Below are 15,589 nucleotides of genomic sequence, written 5' to 3' on the forward strand. Positions count from 1 at the left end.
GTTGCTTTAATTGTGAGGTACTCTTACAAGAATAAATTGTGATAACCACTATCATTATGATACAATTCCCGCTAGCCTTCTATTCCTTCTGATTTTGGATGAAATTAAAGGACCGGTTCGGAAAATCTTAATTGCTCCATTTCTAACAAATGTTCGTCCCCATAGTTCGTGTTTATCTATGATTACAACATGCGACTGTTACTCAGTTCTTGCTTTACATCTTCATTACTGCATCGATCGAGCTTAGAGCAACATTCCATCTCAAGCTGTTACACCAAAATTGCCAAGTTATAGTTTACCTGTTTGAAGTCCAACGTTTGCTATTATAAAATGGATATAATCATCACTTTGTCACTGTCATCATTATATCATAAGCATCTCCTTTTGGTGTTAAATTTGTCTTTTTCAGGTACACTACCGGTTAAAAGTTTTCGATCAGCTATGAAAATAACTATATGGCCGTTGTTCCTGCAATAACTCCTATGTCACATATTTACCGATTTTAAGATTTTTGCTCTATTAAATTACTGAAATAGTGATACAGCAAATAATAAAATCTCCTATATGTAATTATATTTATTTCTTTCTTTCGAAAATATAAGATTAACAATCTCCTATGCATGGCTGCTATAGGATGAAAAAATGTGTTTTTTCTTCCTACTGAAAAATTTTATATTTTGCACATAGGAGTTATTGCAGGAACAACGACGATACACTTTATTTCAATGTACAAAGACATCGGAAAAACTAAATAGACCAACAAAATAAATATTTTCTCTTTATAGCATTACGATATGATAGAATAGTCAAAACGAAATCCCTGTTTTAACTACAAATCCATAGTTGTCATTGGTGATGGAAAACTTTTTACCGGTAGTGTATAATAATTTTATGACTTTCTTCTTGTCTTGTACTTTAATTTGTCTCGAAATACCATTTTTGTTCATATGAAACGTACAGTTATCTCTACATTTTGTCATGCTATTATTGAATCTACCCCTATTCCATTCTCATACCTTCAATTTATATTTTCAATTTTGGTATGCCATCATATTGTGCGGGAATACCTAACAGAAATGAAATGTTTATTTTGTCAAGTTAACTCTCATTCTTCATATATGCAATAAAACGATCTCTGACAACTGTTTTCCACTTACCAAAGTCACATTCCGTGTTTAGATTACACAATCAGTTATATTGCAATGCATATCCAGTTCAAGAAGTCTAGTCACAATTTCCGAAATTACAATGCTCACGAATAAATAATTCATGCAATACACATATTTAAGAGAAAAGAATCCAATTAAATTCGCAAATAATTTTAAAATACAGAAGGTTTAATTTTGATCAACACTTAAGTCAACTGAAAACAGATATGGACGAAGTTGGTGAATTTTCTGCTTATAAGCTTAATAATGTTCACTTTATTTACATATAGACGAGGTACTGTATGTGACACGTCACAGCTTCAATTTCATGCAGAAAGCTCTCCAGAGTGTCGATTTTCCGCACCACTTCAACGTTTTTTGCTGTTCTCCCAAGATAACTACGTAACATCTCAGAAACATGATATTTTACATTAAGAAGTGAAGTGTGATAAACACAAAAACTCTATTAAACATATTCGTTCAGTGGATTGTGCTAAACCACTTGTAAAAATTTGGCAGCTAATGCCATTTATACATTCTAGATAGGTCAACGCTGTGGCCGAAGTGACAGCCATCTCGCTACAAATCCAGTCAATTCTCGGCAGAGAAGCGAAGATTATATTCTTTTAATGGCGCTAGTGAATGTTTCTTGGCTTATATTTTTCTTTTCTATGTTATCTTAAGCAGTAATCTTGCGTTAAAAATATTAAATAGCTAAGAAGTCTCGTTATTTGTAAATGCTGTTCTAACTTCCACATAATTGAGAACGGAACAGGCCAAAGTAGCCGAATCGTAAAAGCATCAGTGATTACAGTATTATTATTATTATTATTATTATTATTATTATTATTATTATTATTATTATTTACTAAGTTCTTTAACGGTTTTGTATCAATTACCAGGTTATTAATTCACGTCAATGGAAATGCTGTTAGCAAAAGAAACATTCGCCTTCATTTGGGAGAAACTCGGGAAACCCAACCAGATAATCAACCCAAGCGGGAATCGAACCCACGCTAAGCTAAGCGGTGGTAATGGTAGTGTTGGTAGTAATGGACTTTAAAAATCTATGAGGGATAGTTTACCACAATCTGCTTTTTTCCATTTGTATGAGGGCGAGAGGGAAACATCCCTGTGCACTGCGAACTGAGGTCTATCGTGCGCCCCTGAGAGTTGCAAGCTCACCGATCCCACCTACGCCGAACCGATCTAACCGCTAACACCCTGACGACTAGTCCCGCCATCCTTTCAAATCAGTGTATAGCTTGATTCAGGGATTTTGGCCCCTGTAAAAAGTAAGTAGATAGACTAAGAGCGAGTTACTCATCACTACTGGTGAGCTGAGTCACACAGGTGAGGTCGAACAGTCATAACACCTAACACTTCCTTTTATCATGTCGCGGTACACTCCGTCTTAAAACACAATATATTAGTTCACACGTCTCTTTACTAATCACTACGTCTGTTGACTAAACAATGTCATGTTGACATATTTTGTTGACATGAGTGTCTCTCGGCTACTAGCATAGATATTATTTTCCTTCTTCCTCTTCCCTCTTCCCCTCCTATGCAAATTTTGTGATTAAATTTCTTTCTTATGACGCAACACAAAGCTCGCTCACTAGCCAAGGACAGGGGCCAATAACGAAAAGTATTGGGAATAAATTTGAATAAGGAACAAAAAAAAAGTTTCCTTCCCAGACAGAATTCGAACCACGAAAGTCTTAGTTACCAGTCTATCGTGCTCTGGAGTGAACAAAGCTCTGAAATCAGCTACAAGGGTCGGTCCGGTTTTTTTTGCCACTACTGTACATTGCTAGACATGTAATATTGCAAAACAAGTATTTTGAAAAGATAATGGCCATCGTCGAAAGTGTCGAAAGTGTTTTATATGCAATCTGCCTTACAGATGTGCTTGAGAATTATTGAAAAATCACTAAAAATTTCCACTGACATTAAAATAAACTAGATTTCCCACTGCCTACCGTTTAATGAATTTTAGCCACTGACAGGGGACTAAAAAAAAACTAAATTTAGTGTGTAAAGCACCGTGTTGGCAACACTGGAGGCAACATGTCCAAAGTCACTTTCTCCACCGCACATTTCAATGGACTTTCCAGCGATCGATCCCCGCACCAGTGAATAGAAAGTCGTGTCGCTGATTGCGCTATGGCAGGCTCCAATTACAGGAATAAATTTTTGTCCGCGGTACAGTAGAGATTAAAAATGAGGGAATACCGGTAATGTGTTTAGCACGACGCGGAACACCACATTAAGTAATGTAGGATGAATACAAAAAAGAGACACCCATCCAGTAAAACAAATTTAAAAGTTCATGTCAGAATCTCTACTATATTTGTAGTCTGGAACTCTATCACTCTAACCACAGGGTAGATCTATATTCTAGGCTTGATTGTTAGGCATTTTATACAATACCATTTTCATCACATTAGTCTTACAAAACAACATTCCTTAAGTCCAATGGCTACACTACCTGCGAAGAAGTTCACGGACTAGCGGATACTGGAAGTCTTTGGCGTATTGATATTATAACATTTAAACCTGGAGAGACAAAAGGTTATATCCTGGATCCAACCATCAGATTCGAGACGCATCAGAATCAACTCGAGGAAGTCAATCAAAAGAAAAGGGCAATTTATGAACCAATTACTATTACAAAACGTCACTTAAACTCAGGGACATACAAGTCATCGGTTTAATGGTGGGCGCTAGAGGGACCATAACAAAACAATTCGTGTCATTCTGTCATAAATTTTGACTCCCAACAACAACAATAATTAATGAAATTTCTATGATAGCTTTGTAGATTTTACGGCGACACTTGTACGTACCTCAATTCCAATTACAATTGAATTTTCACATTTTATTTTAATTGTTTTTATCTGTATTTTTTATTTTACTGCAAAATTTCACTATCTTAAATTGTGAAACTGTAAATTTCAATTTATGTAAACCAATTTCTTTAAGACATTTTTAATTTCGCACCTTTAATGTTACTATTTAACATTCATTGTCTTTGGCAGTTTAGATATTATTACTAGTGCAACAAAAATCTTATTTATCCTTTTTGTCTACTAAAAATTCAACTCTGATCCGTAAGGATTCAAGCCATTCTTTAGCTTCAGAGTGTGATACAGACTTGTAAACAATGGCTATGAAAAATAATTACAGTGAAACCTTTCTACATCACTTAAATCGAAACACCCTATATAGATCATTAAATTATCGCGACCTCCTTTTTGAGTCGTTAAATGAATGAGTACGAAATTCCAATTCATTTGTCGATTAGAAAACTGACGGGTAGATACACAATGAGTCTATTTTTATTTTAGATTAGAATTAGTTTCATAAAGTATACTGTTGTACTGTGATAGATCTATACCTTAATGACTACAATAGTGCTGTACTTAAAACTCTCTTCCCATTCAGAAAATAAGCTATTAGCCACCAACTCTCCTCTTAAATTATTATCAATTCAAAGAAGTTTCACTGTAATTATGTTCTACATATAAATTTATACAAAATATTGCTGAAGGAGCCCCATTAAGAAATACAATTATCAGAGAGCATTGTATGGCACGTTTGCGACATGACACCCCTGATTTTGGTTGTGACTGTTCTGAACGAGAGAGTCTGCATTACAATTGCAAAAAAATGAGCGACTCGTCTGAATATAAGTGCATTTTAAGAACGGCAAAGAGGAATTTGTAATCAGACTTCAAAGACGGGCAGATATATTGAACAGAAATGAGGAAAGAGAACAGTGAAACTTTCAAAAAGAGGACGAATGTACGTTATCTTCAACAGCCAGCAATAGAATTTAATCAAATACAGCTCCACAACGGCATGGAATTTTCGGAATCTTGCTGCTTTACTTAACAATTTTTATTATTATTATTATTATTATTATTATTATTATTATTATTATTATTATTTCTAATTTTTTATGCAACAGTACATTCCTTTAAGGGGGTTAGAAAGATTCTTAAAAGAAAAAAAAAACATATGAAATAGCCTATTTTAGTGAGAACAGCAAAGATTCATTCAATGAAAATAATATGAAAGACGGCAAAAAGTCCTACACTTACATCTATTACAAGCCAGTTCAATTATTATAAAAACATTAGGGGAGAGTCGGATAGTATCGGACAGCGGGTAATATCGGACAGTGAGTTTCTTTCATCTACCACACGATGATAGTACCTGATTGACATGGTTACGTTTCTGTGATGTCGCACAGAGAAACGTAACCATGTCATTCAGGTACTACCATAAGGTGATACATGAAAGAAACGCACTGTCCGATACTACCCGATGTCCGATACTACCCGACTCTCCCCTACATATTCGTTTTGATTCTAAGTTAATTTATATGCAAATAAGGATAAATCGCAATATAGCGAACGCCAGTAGGGGAAGTTATCCCCACCCACATGAAATGTGCATTCGACACAACACTCGCCTATCACGTAGAGTGTCTGGTGAGCTAGTAGGGGAAAAGTGGAAGGAGTCGTGGGCGGAGCTTCTACGTTCGCTATATTGCGATTTGTCCGCAAATAAATCGAAGAACATTTTTCCCTGGATGTTTTGAATGCAATACAATGAATGACATGGCTTCGAAGTTACTGAACAAAAAATATAAATAACTTACTAATTCCGTTGCTTAGAGTGTGCTAGAAAATGTGTTTCAATTTTACGTATAATTTCCTCAACTACACTCCGTTTCTGAAATCCGTAAAGTAAGTCGACGTATTTGGATGAAGTCGATGACAAGCGAATGGCCGGAGCCTATCAGTGCGGGAGTGTGTTGCGGGCTGCTACGGCTCACGGCCGCTAAGGGGTAAGATGCGAGTAGCAGAAGGTGATAGGTAGGGTGGCATTTTAGACGCTCGTCTTCAAGCAATGCTTTCCCCCAGAGCAGTCACTGGACTGCCTCCCCTTCACTCGACAGCTGCGCCAAGGAATTGTTCTGTCTCCTATACTCTACAGATTCCAGAAACGGATTATAATTCAGAGGTCCGCCACAACATGCCAGGTAAAGATCTGTGGACGGTTTGCAGTTCTTGTATCGTGTTATTTTGATCTTCCTTTTCTCTCATGCTTTGGGAAACCAGCAGCACCAATACTGACCTTTATAATTTTCTTTTGTTTTCCTATATCTCCTTTAAATTAGGTTTTTCGAAAGTGAAGCAAAACTTAAATTAAAATTGAAGGAGAGTATTTTGGACAGAAAGCTAGCACGTCAAGCCTTGTGTTTATGGGAGCAAAATAATTTTTGCGATTATTGTTGTACGACTTGTGACGTCATCGACATTTTTAAATGAAATCCTATAGATTTTTAATATCATCTGAAAGAGTAGGCTTTTTTATGCAATATTTAATTTGTATTATACAGAATCACTATGACTAGAGTCACTATGATTTTTTTTTCCTCGCTGTTATTTATACTCGCTTTAACATCTTTGATCATATCGCGAGTTAATCTTTGGTTGAAGTCCGAAGATCTGTATACTATTGTTGAGACTGGTTCTATTGTTGTGAACTAGATGGCGACTGTATATATATATATTACTGATTTGTTATGAATATGATTTCGGTGATGAATGAGGCCGGTGATTTTCAGGGATGTTGTGGCCCGAATTTCCTGGCATTTGCCTTACGGTTGAGGAAAAACCCTGAAAAGCCTCAACCAGGAAATTCAACCCGACCGGGAATCGAACCCGGGCCCTCTGCATAAGAGACCAGTATGCTAGAGGTGGTCGATGATTTTATTATTGATCAATTTTGTTAGTTCTTGTGTTATGAAAAGGTTTCTTTATGAAATCAACATAAACAAGACAATTTTAATAGAAAATGAGAGAAATGAGATCCTGACTATAACAGGATTTGGTGACAGAAGACGTAGACAATAAGAGGTATGCAACTTTTTAACAAAACTCATTCAACTCGGCCCCCAATTTTTCAGTCAACTGTGAGTAGAATCGAAGCTAAATTCAGATAATATGAAACGCAACCTCCTATCAAAGTCGTCTTCCATCAACTCCTGATAGGGTTGAACTTCATAAGGGTGATATTCACTAATTTCCAATATTCTCAAGGCAGTTGCTTTCGAGACATGTATCTAATGTACAGTACGATTATTTAGTTCTGACAGTTGCCGGCGATGTGCGTCTTGGTCAGGCGAGTCCATTAAGTTACGCCAAGGAATGTTCAGGTTAGTCTGTCGCCTGCAGTCAGAGTGATCGGATGTCACGCATGCGGTATAGCGTTGTTTCCAGTATAGTTAAGCTGTACTGCATTCCTTTATCGGCCGATCGCCCTTATCTCTACTCGGGAACTCTCCCCACTACTCCTACTACTTCCCCTCTTTCGCGTCGCTGAGCTGTCAAGACTAAATAATTGGTCTGTAGATCCTGTTTCATAGAGAGAAGACTAACAAAATACTGTATATGAACAATTTTAAATTATTACCATAGTAACCATAACCATAGTGCTTCTGCATAAAGAAAATTAGTAAATGCATAAAAATATCGTCAGATACATTAAGTCAAAAATATTATTTCTGAGAAAAAGGTGTATATAATGTGCATTACATAATATATGTGTATAAACTTAGAATTGGAAAATTAAATACACATAAAAAGAAACAACTTACTAAAAATCATATTTTGAGGGTTCAATTTTGTCAAGAGCTTTCATCCGAGGTAATATTTTTGACTTAATGTGTTTTGCTTGTAAGCCGACGATATGCTCTTTTAGGTGATATTAAGAAAGCTATATACTGAACGAGATGGCTCAGACAGTAGACTAACGTTTGAGACTCGGGAGGTCCCGGGTTCAAATCACGTAGCCAGCTAGGGACTAGGGTTTTTTCATGGTTTTCCTCAGTCACAAAGGCAAACTCTAATTGGAAATTTACATAACATTATTTATCACAAATATCATAAATATTAAAACAAAATCTAAATCAGTTACTGTCGGTGACTCAGGAGAAGACGAGCGCGGAGTGAGGAGAAAGGGTAATTACTAGATAATTTTACGACAATAGTGCAATACTTGTACTACTGGTAAGCGGAAATAATGTTCCCACTTACTAGTAGTACAAGTATTGCACTTGTTGTCGTAACGTTATCTATTAATCACCCTTTTTTCTTCACTCCTCGCTCGTCTTCTCCTGAGTTACCGACAGTACATGAACACAGGGCATCTATAACACACGATAATACAAACAGAAACTCGACAATAGTCAACGGCCTAATGATATACTCAAAGATCCTGCACACGCGATATGACCACAGATGTTACGCGCATATAAATGAATTTATAATACTGTATGTATACTCGTAAAAAGAAAATTATAGGACGTTATGTTTTCGATAAGGCATAATCCGCACAATAGTCGCAAGAATATTTTGATACCATAGAAATATCCTTTTCAAAATAAAGGGTTTAACGTGTATAAGCTTTTTATCCAAAATTTCTTCATTCAATTTTAATTGTAATCACGCGTTACTTTTCAAAAACTCTATATAAGAATTCGTTTATGTAGACGTTTTCTATCAACACTTTTGGATATATGAATCCCATTATCTTCCGGGAATCAGTCATCCATTCCTAGAAACCTTCTCACTTTAAACTCTTAATTGAGAAATAGCAGGACTATCTTGTATCATCAGTGTAATAACATAAAAAAGCTATCTAACTGCAGCTGGAACCGAAAAGTTACGAAATGGTGGAAATTTTCGTACTTATCTTGGCGTAAACACCTAAGAGTTTTTCAATAATACAATCACCCCAAAATCTTGATCTGAAGTTTCCAAAACAGTTAAATTGTAGACAGCTACAACTCCACTCGAAAATGGCGACAACCGTACATTGCTCGAGCTAAAACATATGGCACACACAGTGTAGTTAACGTCTAGACCGCAGCTTCTCTATTGCGACGGCGGCTGCCCCTGTTGGAACATGAGCGAGTACTTGTACCGGGACCGCCCTGGACGCAGGCGCTCGCGAGGTTTGTCCGAATGCACAGTTTTCATGTGGCGGCGCAGGTTGCTGTTGTTGCTGTAGATGCGGCGACACACGGGACACGGCCGGGGAGCCTCCCAGGGTACGCGCAGCACTGCCAGCCCACCCGAGACCACGTCGCCGCCCATCGCTACTGCAACAACACAACAAGCGCCACCCAGGCATCAATATTCGCGACCAAGACTAACACTTCACATAATTATCACGCTCGACCTCACATTCTGCAATCTGATCAGATAGGCGGCCTCTCACATAGTGCGCAGAAATTCGACTCCCGGCCTATGAGATTTTGTAAAGCACAAACGGTTATGGGGCGGGTTTCTTCCGATCATTTAGATATATTTTCTTTATCATTATTTCACCGGTTTTAAATAGTCTCTGCAATTTAAAAATGTCGCTAAATAAATAACTACAAGTAAACCGCGTAGGAAAACCTTAGAAGGAGACGCTTACCTTGGGAAATGTTTCGGATTCCTCCTCCCACCCCCTTGGCACCACAATTTCTCATACAGAATACAGTTTCCCGCAGCGTGGATACACAATAACCGAGATTGCCAACTACAGCTAAATCGACATCACAATTTCTCAATACTCAACATTCGATACCTTTTTCAGAGCGTCGATAATACACACTCAATACCACAGACAAATACTCGAAACATACAAAGACCTCCAACTTAATGTGTACTTTTGTTTCTCTTTCGTTTCTCCTCTTCTCTTCTCTTTTTTTAGCGCATAAAAATCCGTGCCCTAGATATTAGGCTATGCACTACTAGTTGAAATAAAGGTGCCTAAAAATAAGTGTACGAAAGTACAGAAGTGTGTAGAGAAATTCGAAAGACAGTATGTCTAAATGGCGACATAATTGTGTGTAATTTATGTAAGACTGACATAATTTGTTCTAAAAGATGGTATTTACAGCAGCATTGTAATTAAAAAACATATAAAAATTTGAAATTGATAGAAAGAACGGAGTCTGGCGATCTACTTTCAACTAGTAATTCAGTGCCAGAGAACGAATTTAGCAGAGATCTATATGAAATGATGGTGCAGGCCAACTTTCCTTTCAACCAAAGTTGAGGACAAGCACTTTAAAAATTATGTTTGAAAGTACACGTGTACAGAAAAGCAGTACCCGTGTTATAATAGTAAGGTACTTTAAGTTAAATTTTACAGCAAAGATTATTGTAATACACGTTTAAACATTTCATTCAGGGCAGCTCCGGTGTTACAGTTGTACCGTTATTTTGAGTTAAAATTTTACAACAAAGATTATCGTTAAACTTTCCATTAAGAGCGGTACCTATGAAACAGTAACATTTTAACTTAAAATTTTACATCTTAGGTTGTTATAATGTACGTTTAAATATTTCATTATGAGTATTGTCTGTGAAATAGTAACATTTAAACTTAAAAGTTTACAACAAAGACTATGTTTATTCTTTTGTAATACACAACACAGCCCTACTCTTGAAATCATTCTTTCATGTGTGTGTTTGTTGCCCTTGATGCGGGAACCGTCTGTTTTAATCAAACAGCAGCGATCATCAGCACAGAGCACCCTGAGGCTAGCATCTCTTACCCACGGAGAACACACTGCACTACGGTGCATTCGTAGCTGCTAGCGGGTATGCTCTCTACTTCTTCCTGCTGCACGACGGGGCACACGAGACGGTTCCGCTTACCCTTTACCCATTTCAGCGAGTGCTGACGACCACTGTCATACAGCATCACGCGCCACTACTCTTCGTCAAGTCATATGGGGCTCATTGCACAAACTCCGTACTCGCTTAACTTCAAAGAGTAGTGGCTAAATTCCGGTCTCAAGTCATCATCACTAATCAGCGCTTCATGGTAGTCCTTCATTTCAATTTTTTCGTCCACAAGGGCAACACTACTGTGACAGAAAATGTTTTTCCATGCGTTGGCCAATGCGGAAAGCTCTACATCGTTTACTGCAATACCGCTATGAACAGCTATAACACTTCCAACACAAAACCCATAAATAAATCATAAAGATGTGCGGCATTGTTAGAAATTCTTGTAATACCCAACAGCGTAAGAATACAGCTGGAGTCACATGTTCTTCAGAGTGCTGAGTGCTTGTCATCTGTTTCAGACTTGTATGGGCTAACTACAAACAGCTGTTTCTCTACACCAGCCGTGGCGAAAATATCATCGTGCGCCGAGCCACTGTGTAACCTGCAACGTGCATAGCACCTATGGAGGGAGGCGGACTCCCGAAGGGGAAGTGAAGCAACTGTCTGACTTATTAACGGATTTCATTTTCCTTAGTCAAGCACTTAAATATAATTTTATACAGTATAAGGTTACAAACTAATGTTTAGTACGTGTAACGAAAAAAGAAATGAACAAAAAAACATAGGACACATTATTACAACCTATTGTCTTCAGAATGTCTCTGCGACAGAGTTTCAAAATCAGGAATTATGTCACTTACTGCCGGTCGTAGTTGATCACGAAGGTATTTGTCTGTCAGTTGTAATCTGAATTTGGTTTTTACTATTTTCATTGTTGAAAATAATTTTTCACAAACGTAAGTTGTAGCGAACATGGTTTCAACAGAGCAAGCGAAAAAACGAAGCTTCGGGTATTTATTTTTTAGCAAAGATTTGAAAAGTTCAACATTTGTCAAGTCCTTACATATAGCTTTCATTTAATATCACATTATAAATCTGCGAGTTTAAATTGAAGATCTAACGGCATTATTCATATATCTGCTGAAAAAGGATCGACGTACAGAGATGATAATAACAATAATAATAATAATAATAATAATAATAATAATAATAATAATAATAATACTTCACCTTTTAATGTTTCATGAGTGACATGTAGTATAATGCTGTTTTATGTTATGCAACCGTTTTCCTCGTAATACTTGTGAACAAATCATATATTTAATATTCTCATCATATTGGCAACAAAAAATACGTCCTCCCATCCTCCTTGAAACTTTCACTTTTACAGAGGTGCATTGGTTTCAAGAGAGACACTGGACGATACGCCACTCGTAGGTGAGAGACAAATAAGCAAATGGAACGAAGTTTGATTCAGTGAGTGAGAGGGTGGGGTTGAGGAAGGCAGGAAGTAAGAGAAATGCACAGCTATCATTGCGAGCCACAATGTGCTCGTGAGTCACATTTTCGACACGGCTGCTCTACACCCATTATGAACAGTGCTGTCCCCAGACGATCTCAGAAAAACGACACGTACTATTCCTTTGTACGCAGTCAACAGTAGCTTACTTAATTACTTATCGTTCCTTTGTACCATTTGTAAGAGCTGTCATGCGTAACATTCAAACAGCTGTATCTCGACACTCACTGAAATTTGGACACAAGTTTACAAGAAATTTATTCTCAGAATAGTCGATATTACCACAGTCTAGTACATACAGTCACGAAGCTTGAGTTTTGAAGGTACTAGAAACAATAGACTGTGCCGGTACTATTTCGCGTTGTCTGTGATGAGGCGATAGTAGCGATCCTAGTGGTTAGCAACTATCTATGGATGCATATTTACAACGTATTGAGCTTCGTGACTGTATATACTAGACTGTGATATTACCACCCACAAAAATATTTACTACTACTTCACAATCACCCTGTATATGATTACCATCACAGTGTACAGTGAGCCTATAGACTGCAGTGCATCCGGGATTGGAGGGCCCTTTAAATAAAAAAAAAAACGTCGGATAGTTATCTGAACGACGGATGCGCTCTAATGAATAGGCTATTATTCAGTACCGTATTGCTCATTGAAGTTGTGAACAATCACACGCCTCGCTTATGAAAACAGCACTCTAACAATCCAGTAAATCGCTGACCGTGAATTTCATACAAACATAGGCTGTAGTCGGTAGGCAGAACAGCTGAGAGCCAACCCCAAACCCATCAATCAATCTTCATATGCATTCCAATGCTGCTTCATTTGATTGCCATTTCAGTTTCGTTACTTCAATACTGTTGAATTACATACTCTGCGGTTACATAATTGTAATCAAACTACTACTTTAACAGCATGCTTTATAAATAATCTGCAATTCATAATAATGATAATAATAATAATAATATTATTATCACCATCATCACCAACATCACAACCACAGTCATCAAGCATTAATCTATAATTGATGACCAGCGATTCTCTGGATGTTTCTCTCGTCCGTGACGTAACATCACGCCCTCGTCTACTTCTCTTAAGCATAAATTACATTTAAACAGTAGGCCTACACAGAGGATGCGCTATCGATAATGTTTGGGTAAAGGGAGATAAGTAATAAAAATGAGTTTTGAGATCAATGAAAATTAAACTTTGGGCCATTAATGCAAATAATTTTCTACACAAATAAAACGCATCAAATGCTAGTATAATTTTGTTTTTTTGCACACCCACTTGTAGAATTTAACTTGTGTATTCACCTGGGGAACAAAACTTCAAGATTTTCGTGAGTGTGAAAGTTAACTCAAGATTATTGGTATGTTGTTGCTGTTTTCTCCTCTTTTCCTAGTAGAAAGGTTAGTACACATTTCAAACAATGTTACATAAACAATTATGTGCTTTTGTATTATTTAGAGTCTGGAGACCTTAAGTTGGGCAGGCCATTTCTTAGCATTTTTCCATCATTTTTAACCGCTTAGTAAGCATTCATTTTGTAAAACATTACTAGGAGCAATATCTGACGACAGGTACGCAAACTATTTAGATAAAAGACAATGATATCTTAGGGGAGGAATCCATTAATAAAAAAGAATGTTGTGGGTTACAGAAGTCTGAAAATAACAGGGGCAAATATGGAGCTAAATACGCCGAAAAGAACAAGCAAAATGCTTTTTTTGTGCATTCTTGATTAAGGGTGGACAGCTTATAAGGCGACTAAAGAGTGCAAGATATTTTAAATGGTTCTTCGTGATAGACTGAAGGTTACGCCCTCAAGATGTCTACTGTAAAAATGGGCAGATCTTTTTGCTCAATATCAAAACAAGAGACTGAGCTTGTCACTTATGTTGTAGAGATGCAGGAATTATGATTAGGACTGTTGGCTACTGACATGAGACGCGAAGTTTTCAGTCAGAAATAAAAAGTATTTCAATGCCCAAAAAAGGAATAACGGGGTGGGACTGGTTGACAGCACTTTCCAAATGCTACAAATTGGCTGAGAGACAGCCTCAAAATATTTCCATGAACCAAACTCTAGTCTTCAAAGAGGGAGATAGTTGGTAGATTTTACGACAGTTCGGAAGTCTGACTACAGAAGAGTGGTCTCTCTGAACAGAATATGAGATCTCGTCAAAAGCGGCTTCGGTATTGTTACAAAACAGCAGAGAGTGATAAATCCGAAAGGAATGAGGAACGTTTTCCAGCAGACAACTGCACGAATGGTGAAACGACTACTATACTGGTGAAGCTGAATTATCACTCGTCATCTCTAAAGGGCAGCTTTTGTCAGACGATGTTCGCAGAGCAGCTCCATCCAAATGCATAGTCTCCATCTAACGTCTGGGTAACATCACAAATTTGCTTATATTTTTCGAGGTATTTCGTCGACTTCACCCCTACTGAGACACCCATAATTATGATGCTGGATTCTCATAGCAGTTACGTGGCACCTAATGCACTCAGATTCGGAAAGGAGAACGGCATCGTTTTTCAAACATTTCCACGCTATACGACCCACTTGCTACAGCCTTTGGACGTTGGTGTCTACAGCTCTTTGAAGACGTTATGGCGTTGTAGGGTTCTTGATCATCTCAAAAGGAAGGGGTGCAAGCCTACCGAAATAGATTACCTTCCAATACTGAAGGAAGGAACATCGTAAACTCGAAAACTGAGATTTCCCCTATCAACCGTCAAAGATCAGGCGTTGCAAGTGTCCAAAGTTCATCGATCACCTCCTAGTGAAAAGGAATCCGAACAAAAGGAAGCTGCTGTTTGTTGCAACACTCTAAGGAGCCCTTTGATGTCCATTACATCTATTTTGGAAATAAGAAAAAGGAAAAGTGCTACTCAAAAACCTCGTATCTTTCTGCGAAGAAGAGAATGATCCACGAACGGTGCCTCAAGACGCCAAGACAGCGCCGCTGAGAATGCCAGACCCCCCCCCCAAAATGCAGAAAAACTGTAAATGTCAAAAAGCATTCATGCTCTGCAAGGGGAAACAGGAAAGAAATGCGAAATAAATTTAGGAATAAAGTTAGTGGATATATCTGTGCATCTTTCTCAGGGAATTTTACTGATGATATCAATAGTGAAATCTGGATTCACTGCACAGAATGCAACTACTGGTGTCATGAAAAGTGCCAAGGAATTTCAAACTGTAAATGTAACTTTAAATGTTACCGTTACTCTTCACAATCTGAGAAATT

At 37.5% G+C, this 15,589-nt stretch overlaps 1 protein-coding gene across 3 annotated transcripts in view; it reads right to left on the bottom strand.

Moving 5' to 3' along the window:
- Positions 1-15,589, bottom strand: part of LOC138704784 (protein abrupt-like) — a 303,539-nt gene that overhangs the window by 185,277 nt on the left and 102,673 nt on the right. The window contains exon 7 of one of the 3 annotated variants that reach the window (XM_069833031.1): positions 8,309-9,330. The exons of the other annotated variants lie outside the window; for them this stretch is intronic. Coding sequence (XP_069689132.1) covers positions 9,104-9,330 — 227 coding nt within the window. The 3' untranslated portion in view covers positions 8,309-9,103. Of the gene's footprint in view, positions 1-8,308; positions 9,331-15,589 lie in introns of those variants that run through there. 3 annotated transcript variants of the gene reach the window in all.

The sequence above is a fragment of the Periplaneta americana genome, chromosome 8 (assembly GCF_040183065.1).
Source record: "Periplaneta americana isolate PAMFEO1 chromosome 8, P.americana_PAMFEO1_priV1, whole genome shotgun sequence".
In the NCBI taxonomy this organism is placed as follows: domain Eukaryota; kingdom Metazoa; phylum Arthropoda; class Insecta; order Blattodea; family Blattidae; genus Periplaneta; species Periplaneta americana.